General features: G+C 33.3%; 1 protein-coding gene across 1 annotated transcript; it reads left to right on the plus strand.

The window, feature by feature from the left end:
- LOC109334718 (transmembrane 9 superfamily member 3) lies at nt 1832–9465 on the plus strand. The gene is made up of 7 exons (XM_019570628.1): nt 1832–2082; nt 2595–2635; nt 4907–5492; nt 5602–5739; nt 5851–6007; nt 6105–6589; nt 9003–9465. Exons 1-7 carry the CDS (start codon nt 1922–1924, stop codon nt 9220–9222), a joined length of 1788 nt encoding a protein of 595 aa, XP_019426173.1. The 5' UTR covers nt 1832–1921; the 3' UTR covers nt 9223–9465.

The following is a 17363-nucleotide window of genomic DNA, read 5'->3' on the forward strand; positions in this document are numbered from 1 at the left end:
GATGTAGATTGTAGTGGTTGACAATTGAACTAGGATAAAATCGAATGTCTTAAATTCTCTTATCCCTAATCTTTTACATTTAAGCAATTCTCAATTTCTATTATCTAGCATTTAATTCATATTAGTGTTTTTGTATAATTGTCAGTACATGGTTGATCGCATAAATTCAATTTTTAAAGTGTATGAAAGAACATGTTAATCATTTCATATCGTTGTATTAAAGAACCAAAGGTTTTCAAGAAACTAACAGAATTAATCGATTAAGCCAGGAGTTAATGGATTCACTACAAAAAATGTTAATTAATTAAGTTGATAATCGATTAAATCAATGAAAATCTGTGAATATCTTTCAGAACCGAAAAGTTTGAATCATACACCAATACACCTATTTACCCCCTCTAGGTGTGTTAGAAACTTTGTTATCCAACAAATCTCATGTTAAAAAGACCACATGAGATAACGCATAACTGAAATCTCTGCATATAACTTAAGTTTAATATTGATCGTCAATTTTTGTCTATAACTTCCAAGTAGGCATTAAATCTCCTAGAACCATCCTAGGATCATTTATACCAAGAGATAAATCACAAAGACCTAGAGAACAACATGTAAACTTGCATTAGGACTCCTATATAGCAAGGTAACATAGAACTATTGGTTCCGACCCACCAACTTTACTTTGGAATGCACAAACTGGTCGGTGTGTTTGTATTGCTTGTTTTCTATGTTCATTTTTAATAAAATCAGAAAAAAGAGTGAAAACATGTTTACATTATAGTTTTCATTTCATATTTCAGAAAATATGAGCTTCATTTCAGGAAATTTTGAAAATTAGAAAATGCTATTCCCAACATTCATAAAGCAATGACATTTTTTGAAATTTTTAATACTTTTGTTACTCAACTCGTTCAATATCATTTGATATTTTTACGTTTTCATATTATTCCTAATATATCTTTTCATATTTTCGATATCAATACACATTTATATTTTATTTTACAAATATGCCCTTATTTATAACTCTTCGTTTTCACCTTTATCTATTCATTTTTAATTTAGTTTTCAGTGTGCGTTAAATTTAGTTATTTTGATGAAATGATATTAAACTATGTGCATAACCTTAAACATTAAAAAATATGGAATGAGGAGAGTTTATTTTTCAATTACTCTCTCCACCAATCAAGAAAATGTCAAAATTAATGCATGACTCGTTCACACAACCACATATCTTCATAATATAATTTTTTTTCTTTCAACATAATATGTTTTCTTCGCCCCTCTTAATGGTATTGCTAAAATAGTTTGATGTGAAAAAAATATGACTTTTTAGGATGGAAGTTATCGCCCCTTAAAGTTATTATAACCCAAATTAAGTAATAAAACACTTGTACATTACTAATTTATTTTTAACTTTAAATTTTTGGAGAGCACTTGTAAATACATGATACTTGTTATGACATTTTACACATCTTTATGATAGCTAATAACCAAGTTCATTCGTTAATGTATTAAATGCATTAGTGACATAAAATCCATTAGAAAATAAAATACAAATTTCAAATATAAAATTAGTGACTTCATTATTCTAGTGATTAAAATTTTAAATTAAATAATTATGAAATTTTTTGAAGATAAAAATGATAATAACAAATATATTTAAAAGAATAAAAAAATAATTATTTTTTTGAAAATAAAAACAGGACCGAACAATTTGTTTACAATTTTTGTCTATGTTCTTAACTTCTCATGTATGAAGAAGGACTGAAGTCAAGGAGTGCATTTTTATCTTGGATACAAAAAAAGGTACAAATAGCTGAGTATGTGACTCAAAATGCTGGTCGTTATTTCTTTCTTTGTTTGTTTCTTACCTGATCTGATTGTGTATTGTGGAGGGAGAAGATAGAAAGAGCAGTATAGTGCTATGGGAGGGAGCAGGTTTTCAACGTTGCTCATTGTTTTCTTCATTTCAATCTTCTCTTTCTACGGAGTCCTCGTTAGATCTGATTCCTCCGATCACCGTTACAATGAAGGTGACAACGTTCCTCTCTACGCCAACAAAGTCGGTCCTTTTCACAATCCCAGGTACATTCTGATCTCAGATCCGATTCGAAAAGAGAATGGGTGAGTGTTTATAGGATCTATTAAATCAATTTCATTCTGATAATTATTTTTTGAAAGTTTGGGGGTTTATTGTGGAACCCTTTCGTTTCAGTGATTTGTACCGTTTTAAATGTTCGGTTATGCTCATATTTTAATCTTGGTTTGAAATTTATAGATTTATGATCATAAATTTCTTTTAAATGTTTTTTTGTTATATGAGATGACAACATTAGATAGAGGTGAAGTGTGTTCACGAGGCTTTTTATGGTTTGTTATTTTTTTGTACTACCAACTATATCTCTTCACCCTCTTGGGAAGGAAGTAATCCCTTTCGGTGCGTGACTGTTCTCCCAACCAGCTCTCTCACAGGAATCGAACCATTGTCCTTTTGGTCTCCTATCTAGTATTGTCTTATACCACTAGACCATTACCTTGTAGGTGTTGGTCTTATGGTTAGTTATTATTCTGATGTGTTTGTTTTGGTTTTATTGCAGTGAAACGTACAGGTACTTTGACCTGCCATTCTGTGTAACAGGTAATTATCTGAATTTATTACTTCCCTTTAAACTTTATTATTTCTTTAGTCTCTGTATTGCTATTTTTACCATTTGGGGAATTACTCTGACAGTGATATGAGATTTAGCTTATTACATCCTGCAAGCTGCAACTTACCTGCTTCGTAAGCCAAATGTAATGATAATTGAATCTCAAGTGTGTATGAAACAACATTGGTGTCAAGTGTAATTGAACCATACTTAAAGGGAGTTGGTGTAATTTTCTAAAATAATATGAGTTAGATTTCGGACCCAATGATCTCTTTATTGTTGGAATAGAAAAACTCCATTCCAAAAAACCAGTGTCAGAATACATTTTTAAAAAAAATATTGCTTTCCTAAACCAAGATGTCGGAATGCAAAAATTAAAAATTATGCATTCCGACAACCAAGTGTCGTAATGCAAATCTCACTTATCGAATTGGGACTTGCTAAGACAGTTTGTGGCAGCGAGACAAATTTTGCGTAGCAAAATTGTGCACTCTGACATTGGTTTGTTGGAAGTATATTTTTTGAAGTATACATTCGAACAATCATATGTCGGAACCAAGATAATTAGAAGCATGGGTTGAATCGTCGAATCGCATGATTCAACACTTTCCATGGTGATGAGAGAGCCAGTGCAGGTAAAAAATATTGTGGGGGCTGAGTTTGATGGAGCGACATTTTGGAGCTTCGAATTGCAGAATTACACCGCCTTTTTGCGTTGGGGAAAACAACTTGTGATTTCGTGGTTTTGAATCGATTTTTGTCCCAATTCGCCAAACCATTTAAACTAATTTTAAACCCCTTCCTAATTTCGATGCAGACTTGCACCCTCACTGCTCCTTCAGCCTCTCCGTACTTCAACATCACTAATTTTGACTGGCAGCAATCTCCTTCAACCTTCATCTTCTTTCTGAAACTAAAGCCTTCATCTCAACTCATGGAAGTGAATATCTAGGTAGAAGCAACCTTATTTTGCTAGGATTATTAGACTTGTGAGTCTGTGGCTTTTGATTTGGCTGTTTATGATATTAATCTGACTTATCACGTATATGATTTGCTGATTACTTATCTTTGCTACTCCCTCTGGTCCTTATTATAAGACACCATCTATAAGATTTTCATGATCCTTTTTATCAGATACTTACATTTTCTATGCAACAATTTTTATTTTTTTCACCATTTGCCCCGATTAAAAGCCTTGACTATTGCTAGTTTTTTTGTTGTTTTCAATAAGACTACTAATTAAGAAGTAATATTAAATGAAGAAAAGTAACCACTTTTATTGGTATGTAAAAAAAATGTCTTATACACACACACACACATATATATATATATGTGTGTGTGTGTGTGTATTTTTTAATGTAATTTTGTATTTTAGTTGAAGGAAAACTTCATGTTACGCTCCACCGCTTCTACGATTCCACACCTCTCGCTCAAAGGTTGACCTTACACTTTAGCAACCTTGGTCGAAACAATTATACACTCCTTATTTCTACTAATGACACTCACTGTTTCTACATCCTTCGTGTTTGTCTCTTTAGAAGATACCAAAAAGCATTGAAATCAAAAGCCACTTGCTCTGTGACCTTCCTCTTAGTTTGGAACAATAACATATTTGCATTCCCCAAATACCAACATGTGGCAGCAAACCACATACAAAAATGGCAAAATCCACATAAAAGTGATGCAAGATATTTGCAAGCCAATGTAACCCATTCATGCACATACATGGGTTGACATTGTCATAGGCTTGGAAATAATTCCGTAACTCCTTTTCTCTCTCATAGACCACAGTACTAAAACTCATGCAGCACCGATTCAGACCCCTTGTTACAAACAGAACAGATCGGGTCCAGCAGTTAAAAAAATATGATTGTTCCGACATATTATTGTCGGAAGCATAATTTTTTTAATATTATTATACATTTTGACAATCACATGTCGGAATGTATAATTTTTGTAAAATTATGGGGTCCAAAATGTTGTTATTATTGTGAAAATGTGAATACCCGAATGGTTTTAACTTTAAGTATGCCTGAGATTTGTGTTTTAGCTATTTCCATTTGCTGTTTCAATGTTTGCAATTGCTTATCTTGACCAGTCAAATGAGTTGTTAATCTATGTATATTTTAATGGAAGTCCTATTTATTAAATCATCGGAACAAAGAACAATGTTTGCTTTCTTTTATGTGTATTTTACTGTTTTTGTTGCTTTTTTAAAGTTAATATATGGAATCCTGAAATGATTGCCATCTATATCGTAGGTAAAGAGAAAGACAAGACTGAAGCACTTGGTGAGGTGTTGAATGGGGATCGCCTTGTTAGTGCTCCGTATGCACTTGATTTCAAAAAGGATAAAGACTCTAACTTTGTGTGCAAGAAGAAGCTCACGAAGGAGCAAGTTGCTCAATTCCGAGAAGCAGTTGAAAAGGACTATTATTTTCAAATGTACTATGATGACTTGCCAATCTGGGGATTTATTGGAACAGTGGACAAAGAAGGAAAAGCTGATCCCAGCGAGTACAAGTATTTTCTTTACAAGCACATTCAGTTTGATGTTCTCTACAACAAAGATCATGTGATTGAAATTAGTGCCCGGATGGATCCTCATTCTGTGGTGGACCTGACTGAGGACAAGGAAGTTGATGCTGAGTTTTTGTATACTGTAAAATGGAAGGAAACAGACATCCCCTTTGAGAAGAGAATGGAAAAATACTCTCAGTCTTCTTCTTTGCCACATCACTTGGAGATTCACTGGTTCTCAATCATAAACTCCTGTGTAACAGTTCTCCTTTTAACTGGTTTTCTCGCAACCATTCTTATGCGAGTCTTGAAGAATGATTTTATGAAGTATGGCTTTCTTGGTCATCTATCTCGAGATTGTCATCTTATTACTTGCCAAACTCTTTTACTAATCTATTTTTTCCGTGTTGGTTTTATCTGCTGTAATCTCTTCTAGATATGGACAAGATGAGGAAGCTGCTGATGATCAAGAGGAGACAGGATGGAAGTACATTCACGGTGACGTTTTCCGGTTTCCAAAGTATAAGTCTTTGTTTTCTGCAGCCCTTGGTTCTGGCACTCAGTTATTCACGCTGTAAGAATCATGTGATGGCGTTTTACCCTTTCTGTGTTGAAGCTGACTTGTTTCCCTTCTAAATTATAAACGTCACCAAATTTTGTTTTTTGTTTCTCTATACTTCTGCAGTACGATATTTATTTTTATGCTTGCACTGGTTGGTGTATTCTATCCCTATAACCGAGGAGCTTTATTTACCGCACTAGTGGTCATATATGCTCTCACATCTGGCATTGCTGGCTACACTGCTACTTCCTTCTATATTCAACTTGAAGGGTCTAATTGGGTACATATGCATTTCTTGCGTTGATTTTCTCATGATTTAGTTTTATGGATGTAAGGCTTGTGAAATGATATAATACATTTATTTTCTTGTTCTACAGGTTAGAAACTTACTGCTGACAGGATGCCTCTTCTGTGGTCCCCTGTTCCTTATGTTCTGCTTCCTTAACACAGTTGCTATTGCTTATAGTGCAACTGCTGCTCTTCCATTTGGCACAATTTTGGTGATAGTCCTAATATGGACATTGGTAACTTCGCCACTTCTCGTTTTGGGTGGTATTGCGGGTAAAAATAGCAGAGCTGAGTTCCAAGCACCTGTCCGCACCACAAAATATCCCCGAGAGATTCCGCCTCTGCCTTGGTACAGGAGTACTACTCCTCAAATGGCAATGGCAGGATTTCTCCCTTTCAGTGCCATCTACATAGAGCTATACTACATTTTCGCTAGTGTATGGGGCCACAGGATTTATACTATATACAGCATACTGTTCATTGTCTTCATTATTCTATTGATTGTCACTGCATTTATCACTGTGGCTTTGACATACTTTCAACTTGCTGCTGAAGATCATGGATGGTGGTGGAGGTACGTAACTTGTAGCTGTACTTGGATGTTGTAATTTTCACTACATATAATATCAAGTATACTCAAGTCAGAAAGTCCATTTGTTCACATTGTTTATACTTGGCTTGAAGGAAATTGTCAATGGCTGAGACAGTTTTTAAAAATAAATTAACAGTTGAAGGCATTTTTATATTTTAGTACTAATATAGATTGTTAAAATAAATTATTAAAAAACTTATGAATCATTACCTCATATAATGAAATTCACAAATTTTCAAAATAAATTCTTAAAAAACTTGGGCTTAAAGATATAAAATGAGTTTCGTTATATGAGGTAATGGTTATCTCGCAAGCATGGTAGTCAAAATTGCATGTTTACTCAGTGAGATCGCACAAGTTCATGATCCTGGATGCCATCACCATCTTCGATCTCAGATATGAGCTCAACGCCATGGAATAGGGCAGGATCAACATGCAAAATCGTGGAATTGGTGGAATTTGTGATTTTGCTCTTATTTCTCACTATTTGAGCTGCAACCCGGTTCGTGACCCAAGTTGATGAAACCCTAAAAAACAAAATAGATGTGGCTGCCACTAAAATTGCTTTTGTTCTCGTTATATTCTCTTTGACTTTGTTCTTCCAATTCCATGCTTTCCCTATAAACTCGTCTTCATTCTGTAGTCTCGATTTTCAAGTCATTCTTTGTATCGATTTTAAGTTCTCCTGTCTCAAGTTTCAAATCTCAACTCGTTTGAGTCAATTTTCTTCTTTTGATTTAAACAATTTGTGATTGAAAATGTCTGGCCAAGGTATCTCAAACTCAATCCTTATTGTTGGAGGTGCTCTTGAATCCCAAAGTATTGGTTCTAAGGTGCTGCTTAGGAATGCACGTGGGAATAGGATTGCATGGAATTACAATTGATGGAAGAAGGAAAAATCCAGTCCAAATATTGTTAGAAGATTGTAACAAGTGGTGCATATAGGTTGAAGCATCAACTAGTTGGAACTAACTAGGATCGTCAACCTATATGTAGCACACATTCCAACCTTCTAACAATATTTGGACTGGATTTTTCTGGTTTCATCAATTGTAATTCCATGCTTCCATGCTATATCCATCCTATTCCCACATGCATTCCTAAGCAGCACCTTAAAACCAATACTTTGGGATTCAGCAACACTTGAGTCTCCAACCGTAGTAATTGAGTTACTTTGGCTAGACATTTTCAATCACAAATTGTTTGAACCGGAAGAATAAAATTGAATGAAAATGAGTTGAGACTTGAAACTCGACACAAAGAAGGGAGACAAAGTGAGAATTTAAAATCAATACAAAGAATGACTTGAAATTGACATAGAAAATGTAGACGGGTTTATAAGGAGAGAGTGGAATTAGAACAACATACAGTGAGAGCATAATGAAAATGGAAGTGATTTGAGTGTCAGCAACAACCGGTTTGTTTTTTGGAGTTTCATTAACCCGGGTCACGAACCGGATTGCAACCTAAATGTCGAGAAATAGGAGTGGCAAATTCCACCATTTCCACAATTCTGCATATCGATTATCTGCCCGATTTCATTGTGCGAGCTCATATCTAAGATAGATCAAGGTGATGGTGTCCAGGATCGTGATTTTGACTACCATGACTGTAGCTGTAATCATGCAGCATGTATACTTTATTCATTATGTGTACTATAGTTTTTTTAGAAAATGTCGAACTTCGTACCTGTTATGTATTGGTGTAACACAGGCAGTGGGTCCTAATTGCTAGGGACTTTGCCCAAGCAGAACTGATTTCTGGCTCATAATAAGGGTTGGCCCGGTGTCATGAGCCCATGTGTAAAGACAGACATGACCAATGCCTAAACCTAAAAGATATCATTTCTTAATTTTGCATGAAAATTGAGTCCATTTGGCACAACTTTATCTAAGCAGAGTGCTTTTTTGTCCAAAAATTAAGAGAAATATAGTTTAAGAAGGACTTAGTATCATTTTTGTGGATATTGACAAATTTTGGAAGTAATCATCCTCGTACCATGTTTGTTTCTCTACACAAAAAAGAAAAAAAATAGAGAGGAAAGGAAAAGAGACACAAGGACAGAAATTGAAGTTGATAATCGTGCTGGTGCTTTGGACCTGGGCTTAGTGCTTGAATCTCACTCATCCTAGGACCATTGATCTAGAAGTTAAGCCTGAGCCTATGAAATTGATATTGGAAGAGTCATCATGGCATTTTAGTGATAACTTGTACTATATTCTTTTGCAGGAATGTAAATTTTAGCCAGTATTAATTATATCTTCTAAACCATTTCATTTAAATAACTATATGGTGTTCTGAATCTTTTGATGGTGTAGTCAGTAATGTGTATTACATTAAGCATATAACATGGCCATTCCCATCCTGATACTGATGGTGGTTTATGTTGTCTTAGGTCTTTCCTTTGTGGTGGATCAACTGGCTTGTTCATCTATGGCTATTGCTTATATTATTACTATGCACGATCCAATATGTCTGGTTTCATGCAAACTTCGTTCTTCTTCGGTTACATGGCCTGCATCTGCTATGGCTTTTTTCTCATGCTTGGAAGTGTCGGTTTCCGTGCCTCACTGCTCTTCGTCCGCCATATATACAGGTCTATCAAGTGTGAGTAACTGTGGGTTGAACTTTGGTAAGTTTATTACTTGTAGCTGAAGAAAAAAGGGGTCTGTGATTTTATTTTTTCCTTCCTAAGGTAGGTTATAATATAGTGAACCTGAGAACAAGAGAGGCATTGGATCCTTGCATGCATTGGTGTCATGTTATCTCTGCTCTTATAACTGTATAGGCTTGGCACTTCAGGAGGTTTTTTGGAATTGGTTATAGTCACTAAAGTTATTTCAAGTATTTTTATCAATAAACAAAAATTGCCTAACATGACTACAATCAATTGCCCCTATCAAAATAAAAGGTCCGTTTGCTAGTTGAGTTTTGGAGGGGAATGAAGTGAAATGAAAGGTCTCAATACCATTTCACAAGTGTATTTCAGTGTTATCTCACTAGTGTATTTCAGTGTTATCTAACAAGTGTATTTCAGTGTCATCTCTTCTTTCCTATCTAGAACTCAACTCGCAAAATGATAATGATATATTAGTATGTTCCAGATAGCAAAACATGAGTGCCTTGTTATCTACGAAGATATGATGGGAATAGCTTACCAAAATAAACAAAATGGTTGGAATAAGAAATACTATTAAACACTAAGTTTTTTCTAGCAAAACAGAAAATGTAGGAGTTTGTCTTTTTGTTTTCTCATTTACAAAAATAATTTTAACTTTGTCATGCTTTGAACATATAATTAATGATTTTTTTTTTGAGTTGAGTTTTGAAGAAGGAAGAGAAAGTTTATGCTTTAGAATAATCTTATAAATGTATTTTAACTTGAAATCTTTCCTATTCTTTCATACCCTTAGGTCACTTTAGTGTAGAATTTGTTTATTTTAAATCTAATTTTAGTATATATCTTTTAGAAGTATAAAATTTAGAGTAATATTTATCACTGATAATATTACGTTTTTTTTGTACAATCAATATGTCATCCGTATGTATTATTTAATACTTAGCGATAGTTAATGTACTAAAAATTCTTAAGTTGTCTTTAATAAATATTATACCAAGTGAGTCGATTTTTTTTTAAATTTAACCAATGCAAAATACCAAAATTCTCTATTCCTTTGGTTATATCACATGAATCACCTTTTAAGCTTATTTTACCTTCTTTGCCTTTCTGCTAGTGATTAAAATACTTGTATAAGCATTTATGTCTGCGAGGATTTATTATATTCTTAATTAGTATGTAAAATAATGATACTAAAAATCTAATGGTGACATTTAAAAAAATCAATCTAGTCATTTCTCTTGAGATAATCATTTCTCGCACTACATATCCAGTATTACATCATTCCCGTCACTTGGATCGGAAGGCCAGATAATAATTCAAAGTTAAAACTAAATTTAACAAAATTCTTTTGTCCCTTTTTGCGCTTATAACATTAAAAGCGCAAATTATTTCTTGAAATAAATTAAGAGAGGGATGTTTATGTGAAGACCAGGGGGCCAAAGTTATGTAAAGTGGTGGATGTTTATGTCAAGATTAGGGGGTAAAGTTTTCAGATAATTGAGTAACAAAAATAAATAGAATAAATTACACTGACACCCCTGAGTTTTAGTGAAATTACACAAACCACCCCTTACTTTTCTACACCTACACAAACCTTCCATATTTTTTAACTTTCATTACATTGATCACCATTGTATAAGAAATAAGTGTAATCTTTTAAACAAAAAATGTGATAATGCAATTAAGCTAAACAAAACATGACATATTGTGGAGACACGTCCAAATAATAGATGAGTCAATATTTCTTTATTGTTTTTGGTTCGTTACACTATATTATAAGAGCGATTTAAACAATATTTCTTTAGAATTGTTGATGCATTTTGTAACAAAATATAATAAAGATTCATTGATTTGTATATTATTTAGACTTGTCTACACAATATATCATGTTTTGTTTAACTTAATTGCATTTATCACATTTTTTGTTTAAAAGATTACACTTCTTTCTTATGCAAGGGTGGTCAATGTAATGAAAGCTAAAAAATAGGGGAGGTTTGTGTAAGTGTAGAAAAGTGAGGGGTGATTTGTGTAATTTCACTAAAACTCAGGGGGTGTCAGTGTAATTTACTCAAATAAATATAAAGTAATATACATAATTATTTCACAGTTTCAAAATAATATTAATTTTAAATAACAATAATTACCAATTAAAGATGTTGAAGATAAATGTGCATTTACTTAAAGTGTCACTCTTGGTTCTTTTAAAGAATTAAACTCATCAATGATTGAATTGGAATTAAAATGTTCAGCTATTTCCTTTTCAATATGCAAATAAGGCGTTGGTCTAATGTGGTAAGACTTCATTGGATCTCCTAAGTCGAGAGTTTGATTTCTAGTAGTGACACTTGTTGAGAGGGACAACCACGAACCCCGAAAATGATTAGTTTCTTACCCAAAAAGGTGGAGGTTACCCTTTGTAGTACCAAAAAATATAAATCATCATATTTTTCACATGAAATTCATCTTCTATCTTACTACATAATTAATTTTATTTGATTGTCTTCGTTACTAAAAATAATTTTTTTGCAGTAGTTTAACCAAAATATTTAAGATAAGACGAGTAACACGATCAAACAATTAATATACATTAAACTTCTCAGTGTCGTAAACATTGCACTTAATTTATAGATGATTGAAAGATTTTCAAATCGGAATAACTAATGATATCAACAATAGAATGTTAAAATTGGCATATCAATTTAATCTTCTCTTATTGAAATCTGGAGGGTATAAATTTTGAACAAAAACACATATATTATTAATATTAAACAATTTATAAAAATCATTGGGATCTTGAAACTTTGGCCGCAAAGTTTGATAAAAAGGCAATATGTGACTCCCATAGTTTATTTTATCATTATAATATCATTATGACCTTAAATTAAGTCATAATATTATAAGCAACAACAACATCTACAAGCGTAAAGAACTTGACCAATTATTTATAATTTTTAGAAGAATCATACAAGTCATTATACGTATTTTTCAAGCTATAAATTGAAGAAAAATGTAAGTTCAAACGATTATTTCCATGAAGACAATGTTTGTGTATACGTAAAAAAGTTAAAAAAAATATTTTATTAAATAAAATAAAAAAATTCTGGGGGCAACTGCTCCCACCTATTCCTTCCATCACCCGCCTCTAGTTCTGTGTATCTATGATATGGAATATGAAATCACGTTTACTCTAAATTGAATATCCATTTTCTTCCTTTTCATGATAGGATTGGGAGATCATGTATATAGATGTTGAAATATTATGACATTGTTGGACTTATACCCTAGATTGTTCTAAAAAGGAAAATAACATTATCGAACTCAGATGCCGAAATGCTATAATCACTCGATATTACTAGATTTTGATGCCATAATATCATCACCTTATAAGCATGTTCAAGCTTAGATACTAAAACATCGTCATATCAATCTAATCATTTTTTTCCCCAAGTATATATACACATTGTCTACTTATCTACACAATATCTTAGAAGTGATAAAACTAATTAGTCTATTTATTTATCTATACAATATTCAGCACATGACTAGCCCATTCTGCCCTAATTTTTTAATGATACGAGATGTGTATGTCAAGCAATTGAAATCATATAAAATCCCTCGTACCTCATTGTTTTATATTGTTGAATGATTTCCTTCACAAAGTACATCACATAATATCCATAATCATTAGAGTTGTTTTAGTCGGGGCACTACAATTAAAAATAAAATAAAAATTAATTTTTGAACATTTTAATTGTTTATAATTGCTTGAAGTTTGTGCAAATAACTTTACATTAATATGTTTGATATTCCCTTTAACTCAAGAACATAATAGGTGTATAAAACATTATAATCCAAAACTATCGACTACTTATCTAGTGAATATTTTCTTCATGTCGGGTACATGTTCAAATTACCATGAACCAATGAATCCAAATATTATATTTCTTCTTCAATACGATTAATGATGATTAACCACCAATGATGTCTATAAAAAATGTTCAGTACAAATAGGAAATGTTAAGTACACCACATTTTAGACAATATAAATTATATTTATAAAACAATGTTCACCCAATATCTTAAATTACTCTTTATCTGTATGTTCATAAAGAATATCAACTATATATTGTGGTTGTTGTGAAGAAGATCTTTGTCTTGACCTTAGCACAGTTTTGATGAAGACACAAATATCCCCAAAAAGACGTAAAAGGATGATCTTAGTAACTCTAAGCCATGATACATTTTTGTATGATGAGTTACACAATATTTTATGTGAATTGCTTGAAGAAATTACCAGATTCTATAGAGTATGCATTATACAGAAGAACATAATAGAACTTTTTGAGAGTAACAATAAAAGGTTGCAAGATGATTTGGATACTTTCAAATCCAATCCTAAAGATGATATTTCCAAATGTGATAAATGTACCATTCTTGAGTTGAAAGTTGATAAATTAAATCAAGAGATGAATAACTCCAAGAAAAATACACACACGTTAGGTAACTTGTTGAGCATTCAAATACATAAAAAAAAAACTACTTTTACAAAACCAAATAATTCTTGCAAGCATGGTGCTGTTAGAAATCTATTTGATTTTATTTCAATACAAAGAGACATACACCTAACACTTATTATATTAGAAAATATGCCATAACCAAAATGGTAAACTTAGATGGATTGTAAAAGGTTTTAAACTCGTAGGACCCAAATTATATTGGGTACCTATAATTTTATTTTAATTTATTTTGTAGGACTGGCTGAAAGTCATAAGCAAAGTATGGTATCATAACATCGGCTGATCATGGCATATCAAATGAGATGATTTTAAAATTTTCATATTCAAGAAATAAAAGCTTTGCTATCTATGGAGAGAACAAAATGAAAATATTTGATATAGGTAATGTTGGAAATCTCTCTAAATTTGAAGCATGGTTATTGGAGAATTGTAAACTGTTCGGTAAAAAGGGAACACACCTAGATGGAGGATATGTGGTTTGGTGTACAATTAAAACTTTTCGATTATCAATGATATTTTCTCATTTACTATGTTTTAATTGATTGAAAGATTACTTAATCAATTAAGAATATTATCCTATTAACCGATTAACACCAGACTTAATCAATTAAATTGATTAGTTTCTTGAAAAATCTTTGGTTCTTGACACAACAAAATGCAAAGATCAATATGTTCTTTCATGCACTTTAACAATTGAATTAATGTGATGAATAATGCAATAACAAATTTGCAACAATCCTAATATGTATTCAATTCAAGATAATGAAAATTGATAACTGTGTAAATATAAAAGAGTGGGGATACAAGAAAATGAGACGATCGATTTTATCCTGGTACGATTGCCAACCAATGTAATCTACATCCAGTGCTCCCCTTCTTACAAACAATCTTCGACCGAGAACTTCTTGGACCTAGCTTCTCATGGATAGCCTCATCCCTTCTAGCTTTGGATTTCTCTGAATTCTTCTGTTCTTCTATAGTGATTTATGCAATACAAGGAGACCAAGCTTGACTATGATGGCCTTGAAGGCATGAGTGGCCCAATGACAAGGGCACAAGCAAAAATGGCATAAAATGCCATTGGATAACTCATAAGGTTGATCTATGATGGTGAGCCAAAGTTATCCCAAGAGGGTGCCGAGATGCTCAATTGCATCATAGTCCATGGTTCTGACCGAGTCAAGGATGTATCAGGCAATGCGCATAAGACATGCCACAAACTTGACCAATGCACCAATTCTGACCGTGGCATGGGGCCAGATGCATCAAGCACCTCAAAAATAGCTCTGGTGCCAATTGTAAGAATGAGATTGCAACTAAGAGGGGGGGGGTGAATTAGTTGATTTAAAATTATGGCCACTTTTCCTGCAAAATTAAGAGTTAAGTACGGCGGAGAAATTATGTAGAAAATTAACAAGTTAAAATGAAGAGATAAAGGAGAAGATAGTACACCAAAATTTTATACTGACTCACCTTCTTGTCCACCGAAGGCTACGTCCAGCACTCTTGCAGCACAAGAGATTTCTTCACTAAATATTATGAGTTGTAATTACAATATCTCACCCCGAGACCTCTATGTACCTTACACACTCACTAATACCTATGTCACTCTTGAAAAACACCTTTTCAAGTGACGTAATCCCTTTTCTTATCACACCCTTGTGAAAGAAAGATTTATGAAATGTTAATGAAGAATTTACAACAATGGCAGGAGCAAAGATCTTCTTCAAATGACCGAGACACATGCTTATGCGCATCAGGCACATCTAACCGAGGCAAGGAGCTTGGCGCATCAAGTGCTGATCCAGGTGCTGGGCCAATATGGCTTGGTCAGGATTCCTGACTGCGGCGCATAAGCCTAGCGTGCCAAGTGTGACGTTGGGCATGGACTAACCGAGTTAGGCCTAGCCAATACTTCAGTGCGGGTCATTTTTAATTTCAACAATAATTGTGTGGATCAAGTTTGGAACAACACTTATCATATTTTATTTTATAGTTTATCTAATAAATCTGCCTAGAAATAATGAGGTTTTTTAAAAATGGCTCGTTGGGACTTAAACAAGCCTAAAAGTGTAATCGACACTTTAATGCTTAGACCAACTTTTATTTTTGATGAACCAACGTCACTCTTACTATGTTTATTGTTACTTAGGAGGTAAATAAAGACTAATAGAGTTGTTGGAGAGGAAATGCTCGTGGGAATCATGATTATGACCGAAGGGGACTTAAATGGGTCTTTGATGGTGGCTTTACACCATGTTTGGACCATTTGTGCATAATTCAGTTGGGCATAAATCATCAAACAACACCCTAAGTCATTCCCAGAGCTGTTGGAGAAGATTTGCTCATGGGAAACTTGAAGGGCATGTTAGGGCCTTAATGTGCTCATTAATGGAGGTTTAACACCACATTCTTGCCGTTGGGGCTTGGGTTGCTGGACATAAATCATACCAACGAAATCCTAGGCTATTTGGCTCACAAACAAACTTCATTTGGTTGAGGGAACTTCTACTCTTGAAGATGGCATCCTATGCTCATCAATTCTAGGTCATGCGACACATTTAAGGGTGAATTAACTCCTATTTCACCAAGTGTTCAAAGTTGAGTTATTTCTAGCCGTGGAATACAATTGGAAGAAGGTCCTATGCTATCAACATTCATTCTTCAACCTAGGAGCCATAACTTGAAGTTAAGACAAGAATTCCACCATGTGATTAAAGTCTTAAATCGTGGCATCAACGAGGCAATGAACCATATGTTATTCAAGTCATCAAGCTGTGGACTTACAATCATAATCACGAATCTTATATCTTCTTCATTATGTTTAATATCTTGAATCCTCTTCTTGATTGTATTAAGGCACATGTTACCCGAATTAAACATGTGTAGGAATAGTCTATGAATCAAATGGTATCCTATGTTGGATAATCATGAATTAGGACTTTAATGTTTTGTCCTTTTCTTTTGTGGGAGCCAAGTTTGGCTTGCCTATATATGTATGCTTATTCACCATGAAATAAACAAGTTATGTTGAGTATAATTCATATTGAATTGAGGATTATTCTTGTGAGAGCATTGTGCATTCTCCACACCTTCTTGGCTGAACCAAGATTAAAAGTTCTTATCAAGAACCAAGTTCTTGTAGCGAGCATCACCTTGGCTTATCAACACCTCAAGTGTTATGGCGCCTAATCACCTCAAATCTATTCCATCTTCTTTTATCTTACTTAGTCAATTCTGCTGCTTTTTCATTCATAAAAGGCTTAATCAAGCCGTGAGCTTGGCCAACACCAACCAAGATAGATCATGCATAAGAACCTTCAAAAAAGGTTCACACTGCCACCAGAGCTAGTCTCTTGCTTGGTGCTTATCTTTCTTTCTTGTTCGAAGAGTCTAGTCTATTTTCTTTCTTCTTTACAAAGTATCAAGTCCAAAATCAAAAATCAAAATGTGTCAAAGTCCAAAAAATCAAAAAGAGTCAAAAAGTCCAAAAATAAAAATCAAATGTGACAAAAGTGATTCTACAAAAAGTTCAATAGAATCAAAAGTGTCAAAAAGTATCCAAAATTCCAAAGTATCAAGTTTCTTTTTTTTTGGTGTATAACTCAAAGTCACTACA

This window comes from Lupinus angustifolius, chromosome LG19 (genome assembly GCF_001865875.1).
Source record: "Lupinus angustifolius cultivar Tanjil chromosome LG19, LupAngTanjil_v1.0, whole genome shotgun sequence".
In the NCBI taxonomy this organism is placed as follows: Eukaryota; Viridiplantae; Streptophyta; class Magnoliopsida; order Fabales; family Fabaceae; genus Lupinus; species Lupinus angustifolius.